The sequence below is a fragment of the Dipodomys spectabilis genome, unplaced genomic scaffold (assembly GCF_019054845.1).
Source record: "Dipodomys spectabilis isolate Male_0828 unplaced genomic scaffold, ASM1905484v1 ptg000499l, whole genome shotgun sequence".
Taxonomy (NCBI): Eukaryota; Metazoa; Chordata; class Mammalia; order Rodentia; family Heteromyidae; genus Dipodomys; species Dipodomys spectabilis.
In genome coordinates, this window is record NW_024871176.1 from 3,389,217 (window position 1) to 3,411,972 (window position 22,756).

The 22,756-nt window shown below is 38.7% G+C and overlaps 1 protein-coding gene across 2 annotated transcripts in view; it reads left to right on the forward strand.

The window, feature by feature from the left end:
• Positions 1 to 22,756, forward strand: part of Med13l (mediator complex subunit 13L) — a 198,195-nt gene that overhangs the window by 124,884 nt on the left and 50,555 nt on the right. For both annotated transcript variants that reach the window (XM_042669550.1, XM_042669551.1), the window contains exons 5-9: positions 10,868 to 11,013; positions 14,635 to 14,829; positions 15,165 to 15,353; positions 20,091 to 20,256; positions 20,651 to 20,755. In XM_042669550.1, the coding sequence (XP_042525484.1) occupies positions 10,868 to 11,013; positions 14,635 to 14,829; positions 15,165 to 15,353; positions 20,091 to 20,256; positions 20,651 to 20,755 (801 nt within the window). The remainder of the gene's footprint in view (positions 1 to 10,867; positions 11,014 to 14,634; positions 14,830 to 15,164; positions 15,354 to 20,090; positions 20,257 to 20,650; positions 20,756 to 22,756) is intronic.

A 22,756-nucleotide genomic window follows, 5' to 3' on the forward strand; every position in this document is an offset into this window, starting at 1 on the left:
GCATTGGAGAGGTGCTTGCCAAGGAAAGCTAGGAGGAGAGTAAAAAGCACCAATACCTTGAAAACAGCATCACCTTGCTGATGGGGAAGCTTACTAGCTGATGTGAGTTCATATTCTAGAAATTAGGTGATATTTTTCAATGATGAAGTTGTTTAATCTTCCAGAGTGGTATTTTTATTCTATTCTGAGATCTAAAAATAACATTAACAAAATATTCTTCTCTAAAATTTCTTTGATGAGCCTTTTCTGGGATTAGTGAAGATTGACATTTTTTTTTCTACCTGAAGATTATTATTGTAGGTTAAAGTTATCTAGGAGATTCTCACAGGTTTTCACACTATACATACTCAGAAAAGTATTCTTTGCACGTAATAGTTAATCTAATCAGGCTTTTTTTTTGGGGGGGGGATCCGGTTGTGGGGTCTGAACTCTGGACCTGGGTGCCATCCCTCAGCTCTTCAGCTCAAGGCTAGCGCTCTACCCCTTGAGCCACAGCACCACTTCCAGCTTTTTTCTTTTTGCTTATGTGGTGCTGAGGAATCGAACCCAGGGCCTCATGCATGCAAGGCAAGGCTCTACCACTGAGCCACCTTCCCAGCCCCTCTAATCAGGCTTTTTAACTTCAGTCTTCTGATGCTGTGGTGCTTGAACTCAGGGTTTTGTGCTCTACCACTTGAACCAGCTTCTGCTTCTGGCATTTTCTGTATGGCTAGGATTACAGGTGTGAGCCACCAGAACCCAGGTAGATGACTGGGTTCTTTTAGAGATAGGATTACCATCCCTCACGGCCTTTTTTGTGGACACTAGTATCTTGGAGCTGGCGTAACCTCCTGTGAAGTGATCACAGAGCTTCCCTTGGCAATTGTGTGCTTTCTTTTCTGGGGATCGTTTGACCTGGTAGAGCTCCTGAGGCAGCAATATGCTCTGATTATGTTAACACAGACCTCAGTTTTTTCTGTAAGGACAAACATATAAGCTTCCTAAGATCAATTTGTTTTGAAGATACTTGTGGACCATTTGAAAAGCCTTTACATTTGCTTTGAAATACTGAAGCTAAATCATGCATTTGTAGTCCATAGTATGGCTGCTAGAACACAAAAGTTGATTTATTCTTGGGGTAGTTAAGAGGAAGGGAACTAAGAGAAATGGCGATCATTTAGTGTTGTCATTCTGAACCACATGAACTCTTAATGTGTTCTTGACACATTTATTTAGAGAAAATATTCCTAAGATGTGGACATCTGCTTTACACACACTGGTAAGAATCTTTAGGCTACACATGAATATTGCATTGCATTAACCCTATTAATTATGTCCCTGAAAAGGACACAGCTCTGTGGCAAGGTGCCAAACACATGCCAGTTTGAATAAAATCATGCCTTTCTGTTACTTTCTCCCTTTACAATCTCTTGAGTGTCAAGTCATTCTACTTTAGGTTGGGATGGGAGAGAGGAATCTGCCAGTAGTAAGGGTCCAGTTTGACGAGAGTGCTTTTGTTTTTTGGATGTATCTTTTATACCTAATCAAATATATGCGTGCATACATACTATGAAGAAGCAGGTGAAGGGTGCACTGGTGGGTCCAAGTTTAACTTGCCTGTTTTAATTAAGGAAATGATGACACATAAAAGTGATTATGTTAACATGTTTTAGAGCATGCTCAACTTTCTGTATTATATGTCTCTGATAAAGCATTTCTTTTCCTATTTCCAAACATGATTAATGTGTCACATAGTGTTAACTATGCTTCCCCCCCCCCCCCCCCCCCCCAAGAGATCAAATGGGAGGCAGCCTGTAGAAGCTACATTATTCGGAGAGGAGTCAGTGATTGATTTAAATATAAAAGGATTAATTGGTCCCTGAACCAGACTATTAAACTGCACTGTGATCTTGGCTGAAAGTGGAAGAATGGATTACAAGTGTGTTGTGAAGAATAAATGACTACATTTTTCATGGCTTTAATCCTTTTTTCTGTGTTGCGTATTCTGGTTTTATGTACTGCACTCCATTGTGTGCTTAATTGATGCAGAGGGGATTGGCTATGTAATGATTAAATAGGATAGAGGCATAGAACCATCACTGACTTTTAAGGTGGTCCATTTCTTCCAAGGTAGCTAAAAGAATTCCCTATGCAATGAATATGTCTGGAAACTTAGTCACAACTCCAGGCACAGAAGTTTAATTACACTGAGTAAGAAATTTGAAAGTTCCCATTTTGTTAGGACATTGTTCAACATGGAGAGCTAGCAGTGGATAAATATAATCTTTTATCCTAGGCAAACTGAATTGAGGCTTCAGCTCTTAAAAGTAAACAGATTAAAGCACCTTAAGATTCTTTTGTTGTTGTGTTTGTTTCTTATGGTTTACAGGTTTATGTCAGGGATGGGGAAGTTGAGATCATGGGCCGTACTGTTGATTGAAGTCTGCTTTGATTAAGAGAAAACCTAGCTTCTGGGATAGCCCTGCAACTTGGCAAGAACACTGAAGATTGATATTTGCCAATAACTAGCAGCATTTTACCAAATAAGTGTCAGCTCCAATTTTATTTTCCTTTTGCTGGGGAAGCTATGACTCCTTGTATATACTTGCGAGTGAGACTTGTACACCTGTGTTGAGTGTGAAGGGCCCTGCTCTAGGACAGGCAAATACCAAATGTGGAAAGCCTTTAAAGGACTTGCTAAGCAACTGTGTGTCATTTGTGGGCCAGAGACACAGTGACCTCAGAAGGTAGAGTTCTTCCTGGCCTTGTCTTTAAAAGTATGAGGACACAGCACTGTTGCATTTCTCTGTCAGCTTCCGTTAAATGAGCACTGAAACATCATTAATGTCTTAGATAACGTGGAGGGAGTTAGGGAGAAGAAAAGGAAGGAAAAGAAAGACAGCGTTGACTCTCTCTCTCTCATGCTTCATCTCTTCTAGAGCTTCATAGATGGGAGGCAGAAAAAATAGACAAGGGGATATAGATTGAGGAAAACATAGTGCAGTGTAGAGCGATGACATCTTGGAAAGCGGCGAGGCTGCTGGGAGATTCAGTTTTGCTGAGGCTGTCTGTGTAAGTCACCCATGTTGTATGTACCTGATGAAAGGCAGCATATTGAAGTTACATCTGCATATGCCTCTTTGTTAGGGCAGCTGTGCTTTGAGCCATGTGTGACAACCTAGCCAGATGTCAGAGGTCTGTCTGTACGTTTCCTTCAAGCCGGCAACTTCACAATGACTGTCATTCAGACTTCCCATAGTGTCAGAATCTGTCATAAAGCTTGTGTTTTTGTAGAACATAAGCAAAACATTTTATGATTTTAAGATTCATAAATATATATTAAGTAATTGAGGAAGTTACAGCTTTTCAGTGTAGTTCTGAGGAGCTGTGGAAATAGGCTACTAAGCCAAAGTTTGGTGTTATTATCCTATCTTTATAAGTTTGGGGTTACTAGCTTTTTTTTTTTAAGTGTCTGTTGATTCTTTATTACTTATGCTCTAATATAAAATCCTTGTATTTAATGAGAAGAAATGGTAGAAAAGTTTATTTGGTTCATTACCTACCTCACTGTCTCTCTCACATTTTCTTGATGCATTGCAAAGTAATGAATAAGAATGGGAACAAAAGGATTTACTTCATAGTATTTTAGAAAAATAAAAATTCCAAGCATTTTAAAGTGAGCAAATGAGAATTTTGGCAGTTATGGGTTACTGGAGATAAAGGTTATTTTAATCTGTATATTCTTCTAGGAACACTCCCATATAATATAATCTAGCCTAATGTAGCAACCTCACGTGGAATTTTAGTATGACTTTACAAGCGTTTTAGGGTTTTGTGATGTTTGCATCTGGTCGTTCAGTTGATTAGAGCAGCCCCCGTCTGCATCTTGGCATCATAAAAATTATTTTTCATTGTTTTTACTGTGAGAGTGGGAACCTTCAAGCTCTTCTGGTCTTTTTGCATCAAAGACACACCCAACCACACACCATTCTCACTGTTCTTGACTTCTAGTGTGAGAGGAACGTAGGAGGCTAGGGACCCAGGAAGGTACAGTGAGTTAAGTCATTTGGACACTAAGGCACTGGCCTTTGCATGAACACAGACATGTTGTACCTCCACAGAAGCCCTGTGGTGTTGGAGAATGAATTAATGTACCACCCGGGGCCAGCTTTATTGCTGTTGAGGATAGAAGGGTCGAAAAGGACAGTTTAATTTTGTTCGTGTGTGTGTGTGTGTGTGTGTGTGTGTGTGTGTGTGTGTCTGTGTCTGTGTCTGTGTCTGTGTCTGTGTCTGTGTCTGTGTATACATGTATGTGCAGTTACAGTATTCAATAAGACAATTTTGTTTAGCAACAATGTTAACTTTTCCTTAGAAGAGTGATTATTAATAGAACTGCAGTTTAAATGTAGCAGTTTAATAGCTACAATAAGTACCATACTGCTTCTGAATTAAAAAAAAATTGCAATGAACTTTCCTGGACATTTTCATCACCTTGTAATCAGATATAACATATAATTTAAAAGGACGTGACAAAGCTTTATACAATCATATAACCAAACCTTGTTAATTTGGGTATTTTAATGCTACCCTCTTTTAAAAAGAAGAAAAATAGGCCTTTCAAGAGGAGAAAGCTGAATAATATGTGCAGGTGAAGGATCTCCATAGTGTCTTTTTGAGGACTGCCAAGTAAAAGGAAGCCATAAAATAGCACTGACAACTATTCCCAAGTGATGATCTATAGAGCAAAGCAGATTGCTCTAGCAAGAGGTGTAGTTAGCGATAACGTGGAAAATTTTAAGATGATGAGTTCATTACACAGGAAGCATTTAGATAAAAATTACCTAAATGCATTTTGCATTGTAAGTCTGTTATCAAAATACTTTTATACCATGAACAAGAGCATATTAATATTCATAATGTATTTTAAAAGCACATGTAATAGTTGCATTCTGAAAACTCAGTTTAAGAAGTAAAAATACCATCTTTTTAAAGGATATTGTAAGAGAATAAAATTACCTGGAACACTTGTCTTTTGAGCTTTTTTGCTCAAGGTTAGTAATCTACCGCTTGAGACACAGCTCCCCTTCCAGCTTTTTTTTTGTGGTTAATTAGAGATAAGAGTCTCACAGATTTTCCTGCCTGAGCTTCTTCAAACTGTGATCCTCCTGTTACAACCTTCTGAGTAGCTAGGATTACAGGTGTGAGCCACCAGCACCTGGCTTTTGTGTGTGTGTTTAATATATATATATATATATGAGTTGGTTGTAGGGCTTGAACTCTGGGCCTGGGCCCGGGCCCTGTCCCTGAGCTCTTCAGCTCAAGGTGAGCGCCCTACCACTTGAGCCACAGCACCACTTCTGGTTTTCTGGTTGCTAATTGTAGATAAGAGTCTGACAGACTGTCCTGCCTGGGCTGGCTTTAAACCACTATCCTTTCAGCCTTCTGAATAGCTAGGATTACAGGTATGAGCCAGTGGCGCCCAGCTTCCTATTTTATGTTTTTGTCACTCCTTCCTAATCTAGTTGAATCCATATCAGTCACTTGTGTTTCTTAAACAAATGATCTTAGAAAGTGCTGGCATTCTGGCCTGTGGCTGTAATTTCAGTATTCAGGAAGCTAAGGCAAGGGGGATCTTGAGTTTGAGGCCAGCTGGAGCTACATAATTAGTGTTAGATGAGACCTCCCATCTCAAAATCCCAAAATCAACAAAAAGGTAGCTTTTATAAAGCCTAATTAGAAGTGACATACAACCTTCTCCCATGGATAATGATTTCCTGCTTGAAAAACAGTCACTGTGCTTATGGACTGTTCTGTTCTTCTCACAATCAAATTTTCTAAAGAAACACAACTAAAACTTGGGTTATACTGTATTCATCCATTCAGTGGCTATTTATTGTGCTGATTCCGATTCACTGGGCTAGTGCTAGACGATGTATCTGACAGTGGGACGTACATGGTCTTCTATGATGGTGAGAGAGGCCTCAGAATGCACACACACACACACACACACACGGATAAGGAGGAGGTGGTGTGTGACGGAGGTGCTGGGCATATGCTATGACGTAATGAGAGACCAGATTTAAAGAGTAGAATAAGGGTTGGGAAGGTGGCTCAGTGGTAGAGTGCTTGTCTTGCATGCATGAGGCCGGGTTCGGTTCTTTAGCACCACATAAGCAAAAAAAGCCGGAAGTGGCGCTGTGGCTCAAGTGGTAGAGCACTAGCCTTGAGCTGAAGAGCTGAGGGACAGCGCCCAGGCCCAGAGTTCAGGCCCCACAACGGACAAAAACAAAAAACAAAAAACAAATTCCTTTACTCTCTTGGTGTGAATCACAGTATAGTTGAAAGATTAAAAAAAATTGTTTTAAAATAAAAAAGAAAATTGACAAAATTTTTTTTTCAATTTCGCGTTTTTTTTTCCTCAGAATTCTAGACTTTTCTCTGAGTCTCCTAGTAAAATGGAAGAAAATTTTAGTGGAAAGGGATAAAATATCACATAGTTATTTCAGTGTTATTGTAGCTATCCACACCAACCCCATTGTGAGTACAGGAGTCAAAAATGGTAAGTGTGGCAGTGGATGTGTGGCTTAAGTGGTAGAATGCCAGCCTTGAGTGGAAAAAAGCAAGTAAAAGCTTGAGGCCTTGAGTTCAAGTCCCAGTACTATTAGGTGCACTCAAACATGCAATTACCCCCCCCCCCCCCACCAAAAAAAAAAAAAAAAAGATGTGACTCCTGTCCTCACTAAATGTAGATAGAGGGGTTAAATATGAAAGGGAAAGAAATGATCGAGATGTACAAAGATACATAGGAGTATTTACCCTCTCGTGACCTTAAAGATAATTTAGAAGGTAGTGAGTTAGGTGTGTAAAGTTTATTCTAGTCAGAAGACCTATAGGAGCAAATCCCCAGAGGTAGGAAGCAGTGTGGCACACACAGTGGGAGTCCTGTCTGAAGGGGAGGAAGCACATGGTCAGGTGCTGTGTTGGTAGCTAGCACCTTCTTTGCCCTTTACGCGTTACCCTTTTGTATTGATGCACTTCAGGATTCTTTCTTTAGAGAAATGTGTACTCATTATTTAAAACCCCAATGTTTTGGGGGGCGGAAATGAGGGGCATAGGCTGCTCACAAGCAGTGTGGTATTTACCCCAGTGCTTTGAAGCAAAACACTTTCATGCTTCTTTGTGTAATTTGGAAAAACAGCAGATCTTTGAAAGTTGTAATGGAGTTAGAAACATCTGGTGAAGTGTTTTAAGACATACTTATACCAAAGGTGGAATATGAGGCTAATCTCCTCCCCTAAGAAGCAGGGAGGAACTTAAAGTAAGAATGTCTTATTTTGAAAAAATTACCATAGCAATCTCTTGTTTCCTCAGTAGTATTTGTGGAGGGCACTTAAAATTTTGGTGTTTTTTTTTTTTTTTTTAACAAACTCTGGGTATAACCTAAGGCCAGGTGTTCATTAATCATAGAACAATTATTTCATCCTTTGTTTCGTTTTTATTCAAAATTATACATGTTAATTTTCTTAATAATGCAAGTGGTAAAATATAAAGCTAATCATTATGAAGACCTTAATATGAATGTTGTCCAATACTTCAAAAATAAAACTCAGTTGATCTCACATTCACACTTCACATAGAATTTAAAATATTTGTGCTCTCCTTCATTTCTTCTTTTGCCCACTTCCTCCTCCTCTGTTCTTCACGCTTCTCCCCCTTGCCCTCGGACACCCTCTTTCCATGCCTCTTCTTTTCTTTCTCTCCTGTTTCCTCTTCTCTCCCCACATCTCTCTTTGGTCTTAGCATCCTTAGGAAAAACCTGATATAAAGAATTTTTGTAGTTTAGTTTTAGATCACATTATACCAGAGATAATGAATAGTAGAAAGCCATGAATACGATGGTAAAAATAGGGAAGGAAGATTACTTTAAATGATGTGGTAAAAATAGGCCTTGCTGATTTGATGTTATATTTAAGGAAAACAAGTGTGGGAAGAGAGGGTCATATTAACATCTGAGAGGAAGAGGGAACAGTGGGTGCAAGTTGCAGTTGCTTCATTGGGAGAATTGCTGGAAAGCCTACTCGGATGGAATGGAGTGGAAAAGGGGGAGAGAGAACAATGGGAATTTGGTCTGGGAAGTAACTGGGGCAGGTACTGGGCTTTTGATTTTGCCCTTTAATGGGAAGCCATTAGATAATTAGGCTTATTCTTAAATCATTACTACCTTTCATTACCACCCTTTCCCTCCATCTCATCTGGCCCTCCCCTCCTCCCTTCTCCATATAACATGGCAATAAGTACTATTTTGACTTTTTCGTAATTTTTAAAAACTAATGGTGACCTCTTAGACTCCATTCTAATTGTGTCACATAATTTCTGCATTTAGAATTCCCCAAACTCTAGCTTGCTCTGCTTCTTGCTTTGTTCTTCCCCCCTCCCCCCCTCCCCCTCTCTCCCTCTAACCCTTTCCCCAACCCAACCCCAATCTCCTCCTCCTCCTCCTCCCCCTCCCCTCTTCCTTTTCCCTCTTCTCCCCTCTTCCTGACCTCCCCCCCCCCCATTTTTTCTGCCTCTCTTTCCTTTTCCCCTCTCCCCTTTTCCTTCCTTCCCTCCTCTCATTTCCTCCTACTATTGTAATTCTGTGTTCATTTGCTTTGGTCTACTTAAAAGTATTTATATGTTGTACATAAATCACTGTATCTTAGTCTTTCAACACACTTTGATTGTGCTTCTGTGTCTCTGTTTTTCCTATCAGTCTCTTGCTAGTCTAACTACTGCTGGTGTCCCATTTCATTCACTGTCATTCCAGCACTTTGCCACGGACACATGGTATGATCGTTGTATTCGTTCTCACACACATTTCGAGATAGATCAGTGTTACCACAAAACCTATTCTGTAGCTACACTACATTTGTACCTGCCACCCATTTCTTATAATAAATAAACTATTTATATTTATGGGATAGTGGATATGAATATGGATGAGTCAGCACAAACCCTTAGCTGAAATTCACATTTGAAAACTTGCTTAATTCACAATCAGGAATTTCTTTTTTGGGGGAGGGGGAAGTCCTATTATAGCTTATGTGTTGGAGATAATGTCTTCGTAGTACCCCATCCCCTTTTTTTTGCAGGGATGGGGAGGGGTCTGTTGTAGGGCTTGAACTCAGGGCCTGGGCACTCTTCCTGAGCTTTCCCCTCTCATGGCTAGTGTTCTACCACTTTGAGCCACAGAGGTACTTCCAGTTTTCTGAAGGCTAATTGGAGATAAGAATCTCATGCTGACTCCATTTGTGATCCTCAGATCTCAGCCTTCTTAGTAGCTAAGATTACAGGCATGAATCACCAGTGTCCAGCACCTTTTTTTTTTTTTTTTTAAGGACAGCACTTTTGCTGTTACTGTTTTATTTCTGTATATGTTTAAATAGTGTATATCTTTCTGCTTTGTGAACTTTGAAATTTAGAGGTGTGTTATCAGCAGCCTAAGAAAAATTTTCAAAATTCTTCTAAAATTATAACCACTATTTTCGTTTACCATGCCAAACATTCAAATGCCAGGAGTAGAGGTTTCCTGATGGTGCAACACCACACTTGTCAGAGAACAATCTTTGTGTTTCTGACTGTGCCAATAACATGTTTATCATTTTAGTCCAAATCTTCTTAAAGCATTACAATTTTTATTTGAAACAATTATTATTGAGCAATACTCAAAATATGCTTTATAATATTGACCAAAGCAACATCTTAGAGGAAACTTTTGAATCGTGGTTTGGTATCATGTTTTTGGTTCATCAGACAATAGGTTTTATGAGGTGTTTTGAGGAATAGAAATGTATTACAGCCGGTCTAAGGCCAAAGTTAACAACTTTGAAAGAATATGGAGCTGTAGTAACTCTTGAAATTTTTTTTGTGACATTTCATTTTTATCAGTTTTGAGCTCATTGTGTAGAAAATGGAGAAATGGAGTGTTTCAATATAATTTTGTAATGAGAAGTAAATTGTAAGCCAGATCAGGTGGTGAAGGCTATAATACCAGCTAATTGGGAGCTGAAGCAGGAGGATGACAAGTTCAAGGCCTCCTGGGCTACATAGACCCTGTCTTAAACAGAAGTAAATATATAAGTTATGAAATGTAAAGTAAGACACATTCATTCTGTAATTATTTAGTTACCTACACAGTTGCATATTGAGAGTACACATACACATGTACACACATACCAGTGTCCTTAATTCTTTTAAAATTTGAGACAGGGTCTTGCTGTATTTTTCAGTGTTGGTCTCAACTTCCCAAGTGCTGAGATGACAGGCCTGTGCCTCCATAGTAATATTTTCAAGGCAGCTATTTTAACCTCATTTGAATATTGTAAGCTTTAAAATTTAATGTTATTATATTCTGCCAAATATAAATAAACCTTATCATTCAGTGTTCCTGAAACTCAGTTTTGGTTGAACAAAGATCAATTTTGTTCACAAGCCTCTTTAAAAAATATCAGTGTTTTAGATTCAATTTTCTCCTTTTCTTAATACTTCTGACTGTTCACCATGAATATGCCCTAAGAAAGAAAAATATTGAGGTTTTCTGCTAGTAGAAGTTTATATTTGACATAGTAGATTTAGATTTTATGCAACAAATAGGAAGCATTCTGCATAGTAACTTTCAAAACTTCAGAATGCACATAGATAATTGCAGATTTGCTAGGCAGCTTTGAGTTTCTGGACAAGATATTTTGTCAGTATTATGTGTGCACAGTCACTAGAAGTTGTGTTCTGTCGGTTTGAGGTCAGCTTTGTCAGCTGACTGGTAAAGCAGGGCTGTATCTTACCTGTAGTTGCATTTCTAGCACCCGTTTTCTACCAAAATGTAAAACTGAGCCTCTCGTTCTTTTTTTAGTGAGCATTTGTCCTGTGCTTTCACATTCTTTCTTCATGGAGAAAGTAATGTGTGCACAAGTGTGGAGATTGCCCAACACCAGCCAATTTATTTGATCAATGAGGAGCATATACACATGGCTCAGTCTTCACCTGCACCATTTCAAGGTAAGTCAGTGATGATGTGCCTGCTGCACCCCTGCACCACCACCAAGGGGGCAGGCGTCTTGTCCAGGAAGGGTTTTTTTGGTGTTTTGTTTTTGAGCCAGGGTCTTACTATGTAGCCCAGGCTGGCCTCAAACTCATTCTGTAGTTTCTAAGCTGGTCTCCAACTTGCATTCCTCCTGCCTCAGCCTCCTGAGTTGCTGAGATTATAGGTAAGCATCACCATGCTCAACCCCAGTAAGGTTTTGTAGGATGAAATATTACCTTAAAAGGACATCTTGCAGGCAAGTAAGCATACGAGTCTATTTTAGAAGAGGAAAGGAAGAACTATTTCACAATACTAGTTGCTCATTTAGGAAAACTGTATATAACAGTTTTCTGTGAAGTTGTATTGAAAATTAGGATATAGAGGATTTCCTTCAGAACCAAATAACATTGGAAAATACAGTCCAGTGAATAATTGATGAATTTTATAAAATGAAAAGTTTTTATTGTGCTAGTTAACAAGGTTTCAGGAGAGTAATGGCTTACAAAAGATTACTGTAAAACACAGTATTTGAAATTTCAGCCAAAATCAGACCTGGAGTTGATAATGTATAATTTCTTCAGTGATGTTAATATCTTTAGCATTTCCTTTTTCTTTTTCTTTTTTTTTTGCCGGTTGTGGAGCCTGAACTCCAGGCCTGGGTGCTGTCCGTGAGCTCTTCAGCTCAAGGCTAGCAATCTACCACTTGAGCCACAGTGCCACTTCCAGCTTTTTCTGCTTATGTGGTGCTGAGGAATTGAACTCAGGGCCTCATCCATGCTAGGCAAGCGCTCTACCACTGAGCCACCTTCCCAGCCCTAGCATTTTCTTTTAATTACATTTCCCACTGATACTAAGTATTTGGTTGTGATTTTACTTGGTACATTTGAAATTTATGTTGACTGTCTTGATGTCCCATAGTAACTTCCATGTCCTTTTGGTCTGACTGAGCAATTTAAATCTTCATTTTTGTTTTTGGAATTCAGAATTTTCTGTGAATGATAATATTTAAATGTTATTATACTGGGTTGCACTGTAGGAAAAAAATCTTCAGTTCAGTATATCATTTGTTAGATGTCTGGTTCAAATAGTCTCACTATCTCAGATGCAATATAATTTAAGAATACTAATTTTATCAAACTTGATAAAATATTTTAATTTTCTAGCACCTAGATAAATTAATAACTTCCATTTTATTTATGATTGATTGGTTTTCTAATTTAATTTAATGAAAGAATCTATTCTCCAAATACAAGCCTTTATTGAGAGGCAAGGGAAGACACATTGAACCCTTATTTATCTGGGCCCCCAGATAAATTATTCACCCAGGACCCCACCTTCCACTTCATGTATCTTGTCATTCTGTGAATTTGGGGTTTCAATTATGAATTACTGTAAAGTTTAAAGATACCCCGTTGTGAAAATCCTCATTGATGTGCTATTATGATTTATCAGAATTATCTAAATACTCTGTTTTCTTGAGCATAAGTATGCAGAGGGTTGTCTGACTTCACCTTAGACTTTATTGCCCCAAAGGAAAGCAATTGTTGATGCTAATAAGGGGAATCATTGCTCATGAGGAACTGGAGCTAACTTTCCACCTTATAGGTTGGGAATGATAATATTAGGACTACCACTTCTCTGCAGACCAGTTATTTTAAATCTTAGTGGTTTGTTACTTCTGCTTTAAGTCATAGAAGACTTATGGAACACTGTCCTGCTTATTCTTGTGATTGGTATGGAAAGGACAGATAATTAGGGACGTGGATGGCATATAGATGTGTAGTAACATAGTGATGCAGAATAATGTGAGAATTTTCTAGACATATCAGTGGAAAAAAATTGCCCTTGACGGTGTTTGATGGAGACAGCGATCCCATTTGGATCATTGAGGAATGGGAGAAACAGTCCAAAAAAATGTATGAGCCTTTAGTTCATCTCCTTCTCTCGATTGATACGGTGGTAGTCCTGGGATTTGAACTTAGACCTTGTACTCATATACCTCTTGAGCCATCTGCTGGCCTTATTTGTTGTGGTTATTTTTGAGCCAGGGCCTTACCTGATGTCTGGGACTACCTGGACTGTAGTCATCTTCCTACTTCCTACTTGTACTTCCTCTACATAGTCGAGGATGTCTTTCTTTCTTTCTTTCTTTCTTTTTTTGGTGCTTTAGTGTGATATTTTAATGAATAAATAATGGCATATCATTACAATGTAATAAATAATGGAATGATAGTATATTTAAAAGTAATTTCCTAAAAACTTGAAGGCATACTAAGCTATTAAAGAAATGTCTAAAAAATTTAATGAATAAATAATGTTAAAAGTATCTTAGAAAGAAGCACAAATATACATCTGAAGCCAGGAACTGGTGGCTCACACTTGTAATCCTAGCTACTCAGGGAGCTGAGATCTGAGGATCACACTTCGAAGCCAACCTGGGCAGGAAAGTCTGTGACACTCTCCAAAAAACTACTCTTGAAAGAAAAGAAAAGCTGAAAGTGGTTGAGTGGCTCAGTGGCTCAGTGTTTCAAGTGGTAAGCACTCAAGTACAGTGCTTATCTTGAACAAAAGAAGTTCAAGGACAGAACCCAGGCCCAGAGTTCAAACCCCAGGAGGAAGCATGTATACCTCTGAATTATTTCCACTTTAACTGGGAATTTCAAGTGCATAATGGCTGTACCCAACCATTATGTGGTTCCAACCTACAATAGCTGGGATGGCAACCTTGTGCCACTGCATTCAGCCATTGGTTGAGATGGCGTTTTGCTAGTTTTTTGTGCAGGCTGGCCTTAAGCCAGCTCTTGAGCCCCGAAATCCCCAATGTCTGCCTTTTGCATAGCTAGGGTTTCAGGGTTCAAGCCTTGAGAAATCACACTTGGATGTCATCCAGCTGTTATAAGAAGTGGTCATCGGAAAAAGACAACCCATTTAATTATAATGCTGAGGTGTATTTATAAACAGAAAGTGATTCAGAGAAAATGATCTTTATTCCCAGAAAAGTGTTATTTGCAAAGTTGAATAACTTGCCTTTGAAGGTAAGATCTGCTTGAGTTATTCACAATACTGTGATGAGTTCTTTTTTTGGTGTCCTGACTCAGTAAAAATGACATCAAATCAAAAAGTGGAAGTAACTAGGACTCTTGAGTACCTGACTTTAAGGTCAATAAGTTTATTGTCAACAGACGTCTAAACCAGCCATAACTCAAATTATAAGTAAGCATTATGCTTCAAGCTTTGTATATTATGAATTTTCTGTTATAAGAAATCTTATATATTATTCTTTAATTACTATAGATACTCAGGAAGTCTTAGGACCTCCTGAGTAGGTTTCGGGCTATTGACTTGTTATCTTCTTTCATGGGAAATTAGGTATTCATACTGCACAACCATTATTAAGTAGATAGGAATATGCTTTAATGTGCAGGCAACTTGTAAAGCCCAAATACTTTAAAAACCATACTTTATAAGACTTTAGGAAATAAAGGACAGTGCATGAAGTGCTGCTGTGCTTTAACTTAGTTACCAAAAATGTAGAGTTGCATGTAGGAATGATTTCTGTAATGCAAAGCATACAATTCTCTTCTTTTTTTCTTTAGTACTGGTAAGCCCTTATGGCTTAAATGGCACACTAACAGGCCAAGCATACAAAATGTCAGATCCGGCTACACGCAAGTTGATTGAGGAATGGCAATATTTCTATCCGATGGTGCTAAAAAAGAAAGATGAATTGAAAGAGGAAGAGGAATTGGGATATGATGATGATTTCCCTGTGGCAGTTGAAGTAATTGTCGGTAAGAGAAAATATTCATTATAATTGCTTCATTTTCTTTAATTTTCACAATCATTCAGGTCCAGCAGAAGCCATTGCTGAAATTTCCCATCTTAATTTTGATTCTCTTGACACAATGCTGTCTGAGTAGTTATCTTGCCTAAACCTTGGTGGTTACTACATTTTTAGATTTAGATTTTATTGTCATCATGTTGGGACCTACCATGTTTGACAGTTGTTAATTTTCCACTGAGCTTTGGTCCTTACCACAGAATCAAAGTATCTCTTTCAGTGAAAGAGTCAGTCTTCTATGAACTATTTCTCAGGCCCGACTCTGTCTGTTCTCTTTCCTTACAGGTGGTGTTCGGATGGTCTATCCTTCAGCTTTTGTTTTGATCTCTCAGAATGACATCCCAGTTCCTCAGAGTGTTGTCAGTGCTGGAGGCCATATTACAGTTGGGCAGCAGGGGCTTGGTAGTGTGAAGGACCCAAGTAACTGTGGAATACCTCTGACCCCTCCCACCTCTCCAGAACAGGCTGTTGTAGGTGAGTATACTGGGGGAAAGAAAATCCAGAAAATAGTATTTTTCCATTGCTATGGAACAGGAGAGCCACATATAGCTAGAAATGCTACTAGAAGAGATGGAGTTAATAGAGTAACTTGGTTATTTACAAAAATAGAAGAAAAGTTTTAAACAAATGGAACTATGTATTCCAGTATTTTAGCTGTGCCCATCCATATTCACCTTTTGGTGAAACAGTATTGTTGTAACTTTTTTTTTGGGGGGGGGGGGTCAGTTGTAGGGCTTGAACTCAGAGCCTGGGCGAGTGCTCTATCACTTTGAGCCATAGCACCACTTTTGTTTTTCTGGTGGCTAATTGGACATAAAGAGTCTCATGGGGACTTTTCTGCCCATGGTGGCTTCGAACTGTGATCCTGAGATCTCAGCCTTCTGAATAGCAAGCCAGCCACCAGTGCCTGGCTTGTTGATTGCTTTAAAAAATACATATATTAAGAACTGTAAGTTACAAAATGATGGACTTCTCTTGTCCAAAAGACCATTGATAACCAAGGACAAGCCCCAGCAGACCTATGAGCTATGAACAAATACTTCATTCTCTCAGTAACTGTCAGTAATAAATGCTAACTACATTTGACAGTTTTGAGAACTTGAATACTTTGTCTTCATGGAAAAATTTAGAAGTTATTTAAATTGAGAACATTAAAAAATTTTTTATTGAGTAATATACTTCCTTATACCAACATTTTTTGGTTGTAGTTGACTTCAGTTGAGTTGGAAATAGGGTCATTAAGGCAAGTTCTCAAAGTGACAATTGCGATTGTTTATGGACACTTAATATGACCATGTTGGTCAGTCAGAACATTAGAGTAAACTGTAAAACTTAAACAGTCTTGGGAGCTGAACAACTAGGATAAAAATAAGGAGCTAGGATACACTCTTGTACAGTAATTTCTGTGTGAGTTAGATAAGGTGGCTTTTCATTGTTTTTAGCATAGCGTTTCCCATGCAGTAGGCATTCCACAAATGTTTCTGGTTGAAGAGTGTATTGGGGAAAACTAGTTTTTGTGATTGATCAAGCCTTGTCTTAAAGCAATATGAATTTATGAATTTATTTAATTTTCATACTTTCTCTGAGTCTCATGCTTTTTCTTTTTCTGTTAAATACATACTTTACAAATTGTTAGGAGCATTAGGTAGTATATGTGAGAGCATCTTATAACTAATACTGTAATATATAGCTAGGAGTTTAAAACATTTCAAAGTAATACTCAAAACTCTAATTTTAGCACGCATTATTAAGTTACTTAGAAGGAACTATTCAGATACTCTGTGGGAGACATAGAAGTGACAACCTGCCGGTTGTAATCCTAGCTACTCAGGAGGCTGCGATCTGAGGATCACAGTTAGAAAGTAGCCAGGGCAGGAAAGTCTGTGAGATTCTTATCTCCAGTTAACCAGTAGAAAACCAGAAATGATGCTGTAGCTCAAATTGTAGAGGGCTAGCCTTGAGTAAAAGAGCTTAAGGGACAGCGCTTAGGCCTTGAGTTGAAGCCCCACAACTGACAGAAGAAACAAAGTGGACAACACTTAATCTTTGTATTGAAGAGCCATGTAATTGCTAAGATGGTAGAAAGATGTTAATGTTGGCCTGTTGTGTTTCTGTAGACCCCATTAACTACAGATTGAAAACATTCAAGGAAATAAACTGCCTTGTCTTGAAAGCACACACACACACACATACTCTCTCTCTCTCTCTCTCTCTCTCTCTCACACACACACACACACACACACACACACACACTTTTTTTTCCTTCAGTGTTCCCTAAACAAAAAGTATAAAGGCTACTTACATAACATTTGCATTATTTTGCCTGTTCTAAGTAACCTGTAGCTAATTTACAAGATATAGGAAAATATGTGTAGATTATATGTGAATACTACATTTTATATAAAGGACTTGGAGATCCTTGATTTTGGTATTCATGGTGAGGTTAGGAGCCAGTCTCCAGTGGGTCCTGAGGGATGACTGCAGCCAAGTTCAAGTAGTAGAGCAGATCTGAATGCTTCCTTGTGAAAAGTTTTTTGGTTTTTTTTTTTTTTTTTTTGGGTCTGGTCATGGGGCCTGAACTTTGGGACTGGGCGCTGTCCCTCAGCTCTTCAGCTCAAGGCTAGCACTCTACCACTTGAGCCACAGCACCACTTCGAGCTTTTTTCTTTTTGCTTATGTGGTGCTGAGGAATTGAACCCAGGGCCTCATGCAAGGCAAGCACTCTACCACTGAGCCACCTTCCCAGCCCCTTGTGAAAAGATTTTGCTATCAAGTTTTACTACAACTACTTTAAATTGGAAAAGAAAAACCCACCTTTATAATCTTTTGTAGCATTCATCATAGACAAAGTATATTAATGTAAAGATTGAAATTAGATTTGCTTTTGTTAGTTTGAATTTTTAGCAAGTACACTAAAGTACTAAGTTTTTCTTTGTCGGTTTCTAGGTTTTTTTTGCCAAATTTATATTCACCTTAAAATTGATGGTTTGCTGTCAGTTCAGAACTATAAATTTTACCCTTCAAATACAAGACGTCTGGCCAGGCACTGGTGGCTTACACTTAGAATCCTAGCTACTCAGGAGGCTGAGATCTGAAGATCTCAGTTTAAAGCCAGACCAGGTAACAAAGTCCATGAGACTCTTAGCTCCTATTAATCAGCCTTGCCAGAAGCAAGGCTGTGGCTCAAGTGGTAGAATGCTAGCCTTGAGCACAAAAGCTAAGAGACAGTGTTCAGGGCCTGAGTTCAAGTCCCATGATATGTACAATTTAATTAATTTAATTTTTTTTAATTGGTCGTGGGGCTTGAACTCTGGGCCTGGGCACTGTCCCTCAGCAATTCAGTTTAAGGCTAATGCTCTACCACTTGAGCTACAGTGCCACTTCTGGTTTTCTGAGTGGTTAATTGGAGATAAGCATCTCATAGATAGACTTTCCTGCCTGGGCTGGCTTTGAACCACAGCCCCTGGCACCTGGCTATAATTATTATTTTTTTAAACCTTCCAAAGAAACCCCAAGAAATTTTCCATTTTGAGTTTCATGTGGACTTCATAGTCCTTCAGTCCTGCCCCTACCTCTTACTCTATAAATATGGCATCATGCTAGATGTTGGATAAATAAAGCTTTTATGTCACCTCTTTTAAACAAGTTAAAAGATTCTGGTATGCTTATGTTAAACAAATTTGGCAAGATTTTTATGTCATAGGATGCTGAATTATGTGCAGGAAGAAGAGTGCTGTCATTCCAGCATTGAATATTGGCATTTTTCCTAAATAAATAAGTATAGATTCCTTTGTATCTCCAATGGCCAAGAGGTTCTGTTTAACAGGGGATCTATCAGGGACCAACAGTTTTGGTGAAGTTACTCATCTTACTGGGATGGGTACTTCTACTTGTCTTTATCGTTGGAGGTAGCAACGTCCAATATACATTTTACAACTTGTTTAGTTCCCTGTAAGCTAGCACCTACGTTTTAGTTTATTAAGTGCTAATAAAGAGTATTTGTCTAGCTTCAATGAGAAGCATCTCTGTAGCTTGCTTTCCCCTACCTTTTCCTTTTGAGGATATTGTGTGCATATGATCTGCTTTTTGGTGTTTATTATGGACAGTTGTAAAATTGAATTGAATTCTTTTACTTTATGAACCAAGCCAGACAACTTTTACAATGAGAAGTAACAATGAAAGACTAAGCCTCTTGTGCTTCAACTATGTTAACTATAAAATAATGATAATTGTGGGGGGAACCAGAAGGCTTCAGTTCTCTAGGATGTAAACATTCGGGTTTTTGTTTTGCTTTGTGTTTAAAGTTAGAGATAGGGCTAACTATTAAGATCAAGTAATGATCATGTTGTATTGCATTGCTATGAAGAATAGCTTGTGTTATAAGGTTGCTTCTTTTTTTTTTGGATAGGAGTGGAGGTTTTCCAGAAACCTGATAATGTATTTAATAAATCAAATAGGTGAAATTAATGGATATGGGCTTTGTCTTATATCAGAAAGGAGTATTAACATTCCCACTGACTAGTATCACCAGTGGTCATTGGGAACATAGCCAGAAGAAATGGGTTACATATCAACTGGAGTTAGAGAAAGAGAGACCAGTTAACTTTTAATCCTCTGACATAAAATGCCAAGGCAACCCTTTTCAGTATTGTAGCACTAAGTGTTTATAAGTAATGTCAAATGTGGGGACAAACAGTTGTACACACAAATTTGAAATTTGACCTTGCTAAAAGATTTGTGCTGTTAAATCCTTTCTTCTGCATAGGCACCATTTACAGATATTATACAACCATTGAGCTAAATGAGCATCAAGCTCTTTCTACTGCTTTGTCCTTGAGACTTATTTGTTGTATTCTGTTTTAAAAATTCAAGCAATATGTGTTTGAGTCTTTATTGTTGTAATTATGCTTCCTTTCTTATATCCAGTGCAGGTGGAGTAGGAATACCTCTGTATGTGAATTGCCTTACAGTTGTGAGTTGATCAGATCAGCTATGTTAGGGAGAACACAAAGATTCATAAAGATAGTGTAGAGCAGAAGAAAATGTCCTGACACAAATTTTATTCTACCTATAGGTAGTGTTAATGCGAAGGAATATGGATAAAGCTTCAGGAGTTCTGACAGTTGAAATGCTTATTTTGAATACAATAGCCTGTGTATCCGGGGACATTTCCAGAAAATTCTACCACTACAAATTGTCTTTGCTTTCTAGGTGAAAGTGGAGGTATGCAGAGTGCTGCCAGTCACCTAGGTTCCCAAGATGGGGGCATGATAACTATGCACAGTCCAAAGAGATCGGGGAAGATTCCTCCAAATCTCCACAATCATATGGTCCATCGAGTGTGGAAGGAATGCATCCTCAACCGAGCCCAGTCCAAGTATGTTTGTGGGTTATGTGCTGGTCATGGGTTAGTTACCACCTTTCCACTGCAACATGGAGGCAGTCACGTTATACCCTCTGTGACCACACTTGACATGGCTTTACACGTATTTCACCTTTTTAGAGTAAAATTCAAAACAAAGTTAAGGTTGACATACGTCACTTGATTCCTCAGGAAAAATGTCAAGTGCCTTATCAGCTAAAGAATGGCATAGAGTTGGTCGCAGTGGCTCAAACTTGTAATTCTAACTGCTTGGGCAGCATGCACGTCTGATCCATCGTGGGCCAAATGATTTGGTAGGCCTTGAGCAGCCAGCCACACATTCTCCACCCCTGCCATAGAAGAATATTAGCTCATGTTGGCAAGTAAGTCACATTTTTAACCTTTGTAGGAGGAGCCAGATGTCAACTCCAACACTTGAAGAAGAGCCTGCTAACAGTCCTGCTGCTTGGGGTTTTGTGGATCCAACCCAAAGAGTCAGCTGTTCTTGTTCCAGGTGGGTGCACAGACAGCAGAACAGCAGGCAGCAGTGGCATACTTGGTTGGCTCATTGCCCAGCCTCTCAGGCCACTTGTCTCTGTCCTTTGTTTAGTTTTGAATTCCTCCCCTCACACCCCCACACTAAGGAAGAAGTCTTTCCTTACATGCACGTGATAGAGCTTATTGTCAGGACTCAGCTTATTAAGCAGCATTCCTGCAATCTGACTGTTCCCACAGTTTCTTACAGTTAGCTACTTTAAAAGTAAAGGATGTGAGTTTGGCAAGAAATTCTTAGCCAGTTAAATGGCAGTATTTAACTTCTTCAATTTTTAAAGTAGAAAATTTAAAACAGTTTGAAAACAAGATTGGCTGAAGTTAGTAGAATTTTGATAAATCTGACCTTCTGTAGATAATTGTTAGGAAGTTTTTTTTTTGTTGTTGTTGTTCTTTTTGATGACTAAGGTAGGAATTTAGGAACACCTGCTAAAAGTTACAAGTCCTATAGTCCTGATATCTTAATTGCGCATCCATTTAGGTGTCCTCAAGAATATTCCACTTGTTGTGGTAGTAAAGAATCTTACTGTCTTGGATCTTCATTAGAGTTTATGGATATACATTTTATCCCTTAGTTTAATTGTTTGATGATTTTTTACTTATTAGGCAATGGGTAGCTCTGCTTCTAAAGTATGTATTTTTGAATCAGTTAGTGCTTAAACTTTATATAAGCATATGTAGAAGATTTCTACTTATTTCTTTGTTTAGTTCAGTGGTCTTTAATATAGCATTAGTGACTTAGGTTGCAGGTCAAGAATACAAACCTTCCTGGGTAGGTACATTGGTAGAAACATTTTTGGCCTCCTTTGCCTATCCTTTCCTGCCCCTTTGATGATACTGTTATCAAGCTCAAGCTCTGCCTTGGTGGGCAGTGTCTTGTTGAGAGATGTTCTGTCAGCCTAATGAAACTCCTGGTTGAATTTTTCAAGGAGCACGTGTTTTTTTTTTTTTTTTAATTTAATTTTATTTGTGAACATACTGTACAGAGGAGTTACAGTTACATGGGCAGGATAATGCGTACATTTCTTACCAAGCATCGCAGCCTCCTCCTTTGTTTACCCTTCACATCCCTTCACAGCCTCCCCCCTCCCCCCCTAATCCCAATCCTTCTCCTTCCCCCCCTTTTCTCCCCCCCCCCCCCCCCCCACCCCGCACTAACATTGTAAAGCTCGTTTTGGACCTGACAACTTGTACTTCTCATTGTTGCAACAGGTCCACCTGTATCCTTAAACAACTGGTTTTTCCCCATCTCCTCCACAAGTTATACTGACATCAAATATAGTGAAAGCAGGGGTTATACTATGGGGGAGGGACATACAAAGCAACAAAGAGATAATCTTATAAATGTGTTAGAAACGCATGCACGAAAGAAAAAAACCATTAAAATACACATCTAAGGGTTCATTTTCCTGACATCACATTATCTGACCTTTTCCGCTTGACTCATACGTATACTAGATATTACAAATAAGGGAAACCATGGGACCTACGTTTCTTTGGGCCTGGCTTACTTCACTTAATATAATTTTTTCCAAGTTTTTCCATTTCCTAACAAATGGGGCAATGTCATTCTTTCTGATGGAGGCATAGAATTCCATTGTGTATATATACCACATTTTCTTGATCCATTCATCTACTGAGGGGCATCTGGGTTGGTTCCATATCTTAGCTATGGTAAATAATGCTGCAATAAACATAGTTGTGCTGGTAGCTTTAGTGTGGTCTTGTTTGTAAACATTAGGGTAAATGCCCAAAAGTGGGATTGCTGGGTCATAGGGGAGCTCTATGTGAAGTCTTTTGAGGAACCTCCATACTGCTTTCCAAAGTGGTTGAACAAGTTTACATTCCCACCAACAATGAAGTAAGGTTCCTTTCTGTCCACATCCCCTCCAGCATCTGTTGTTGTTAGAGTTCTTGATTTTTGCCGTTCTAACTGGAGTGAGGTGATATCTCAATGTTGTTT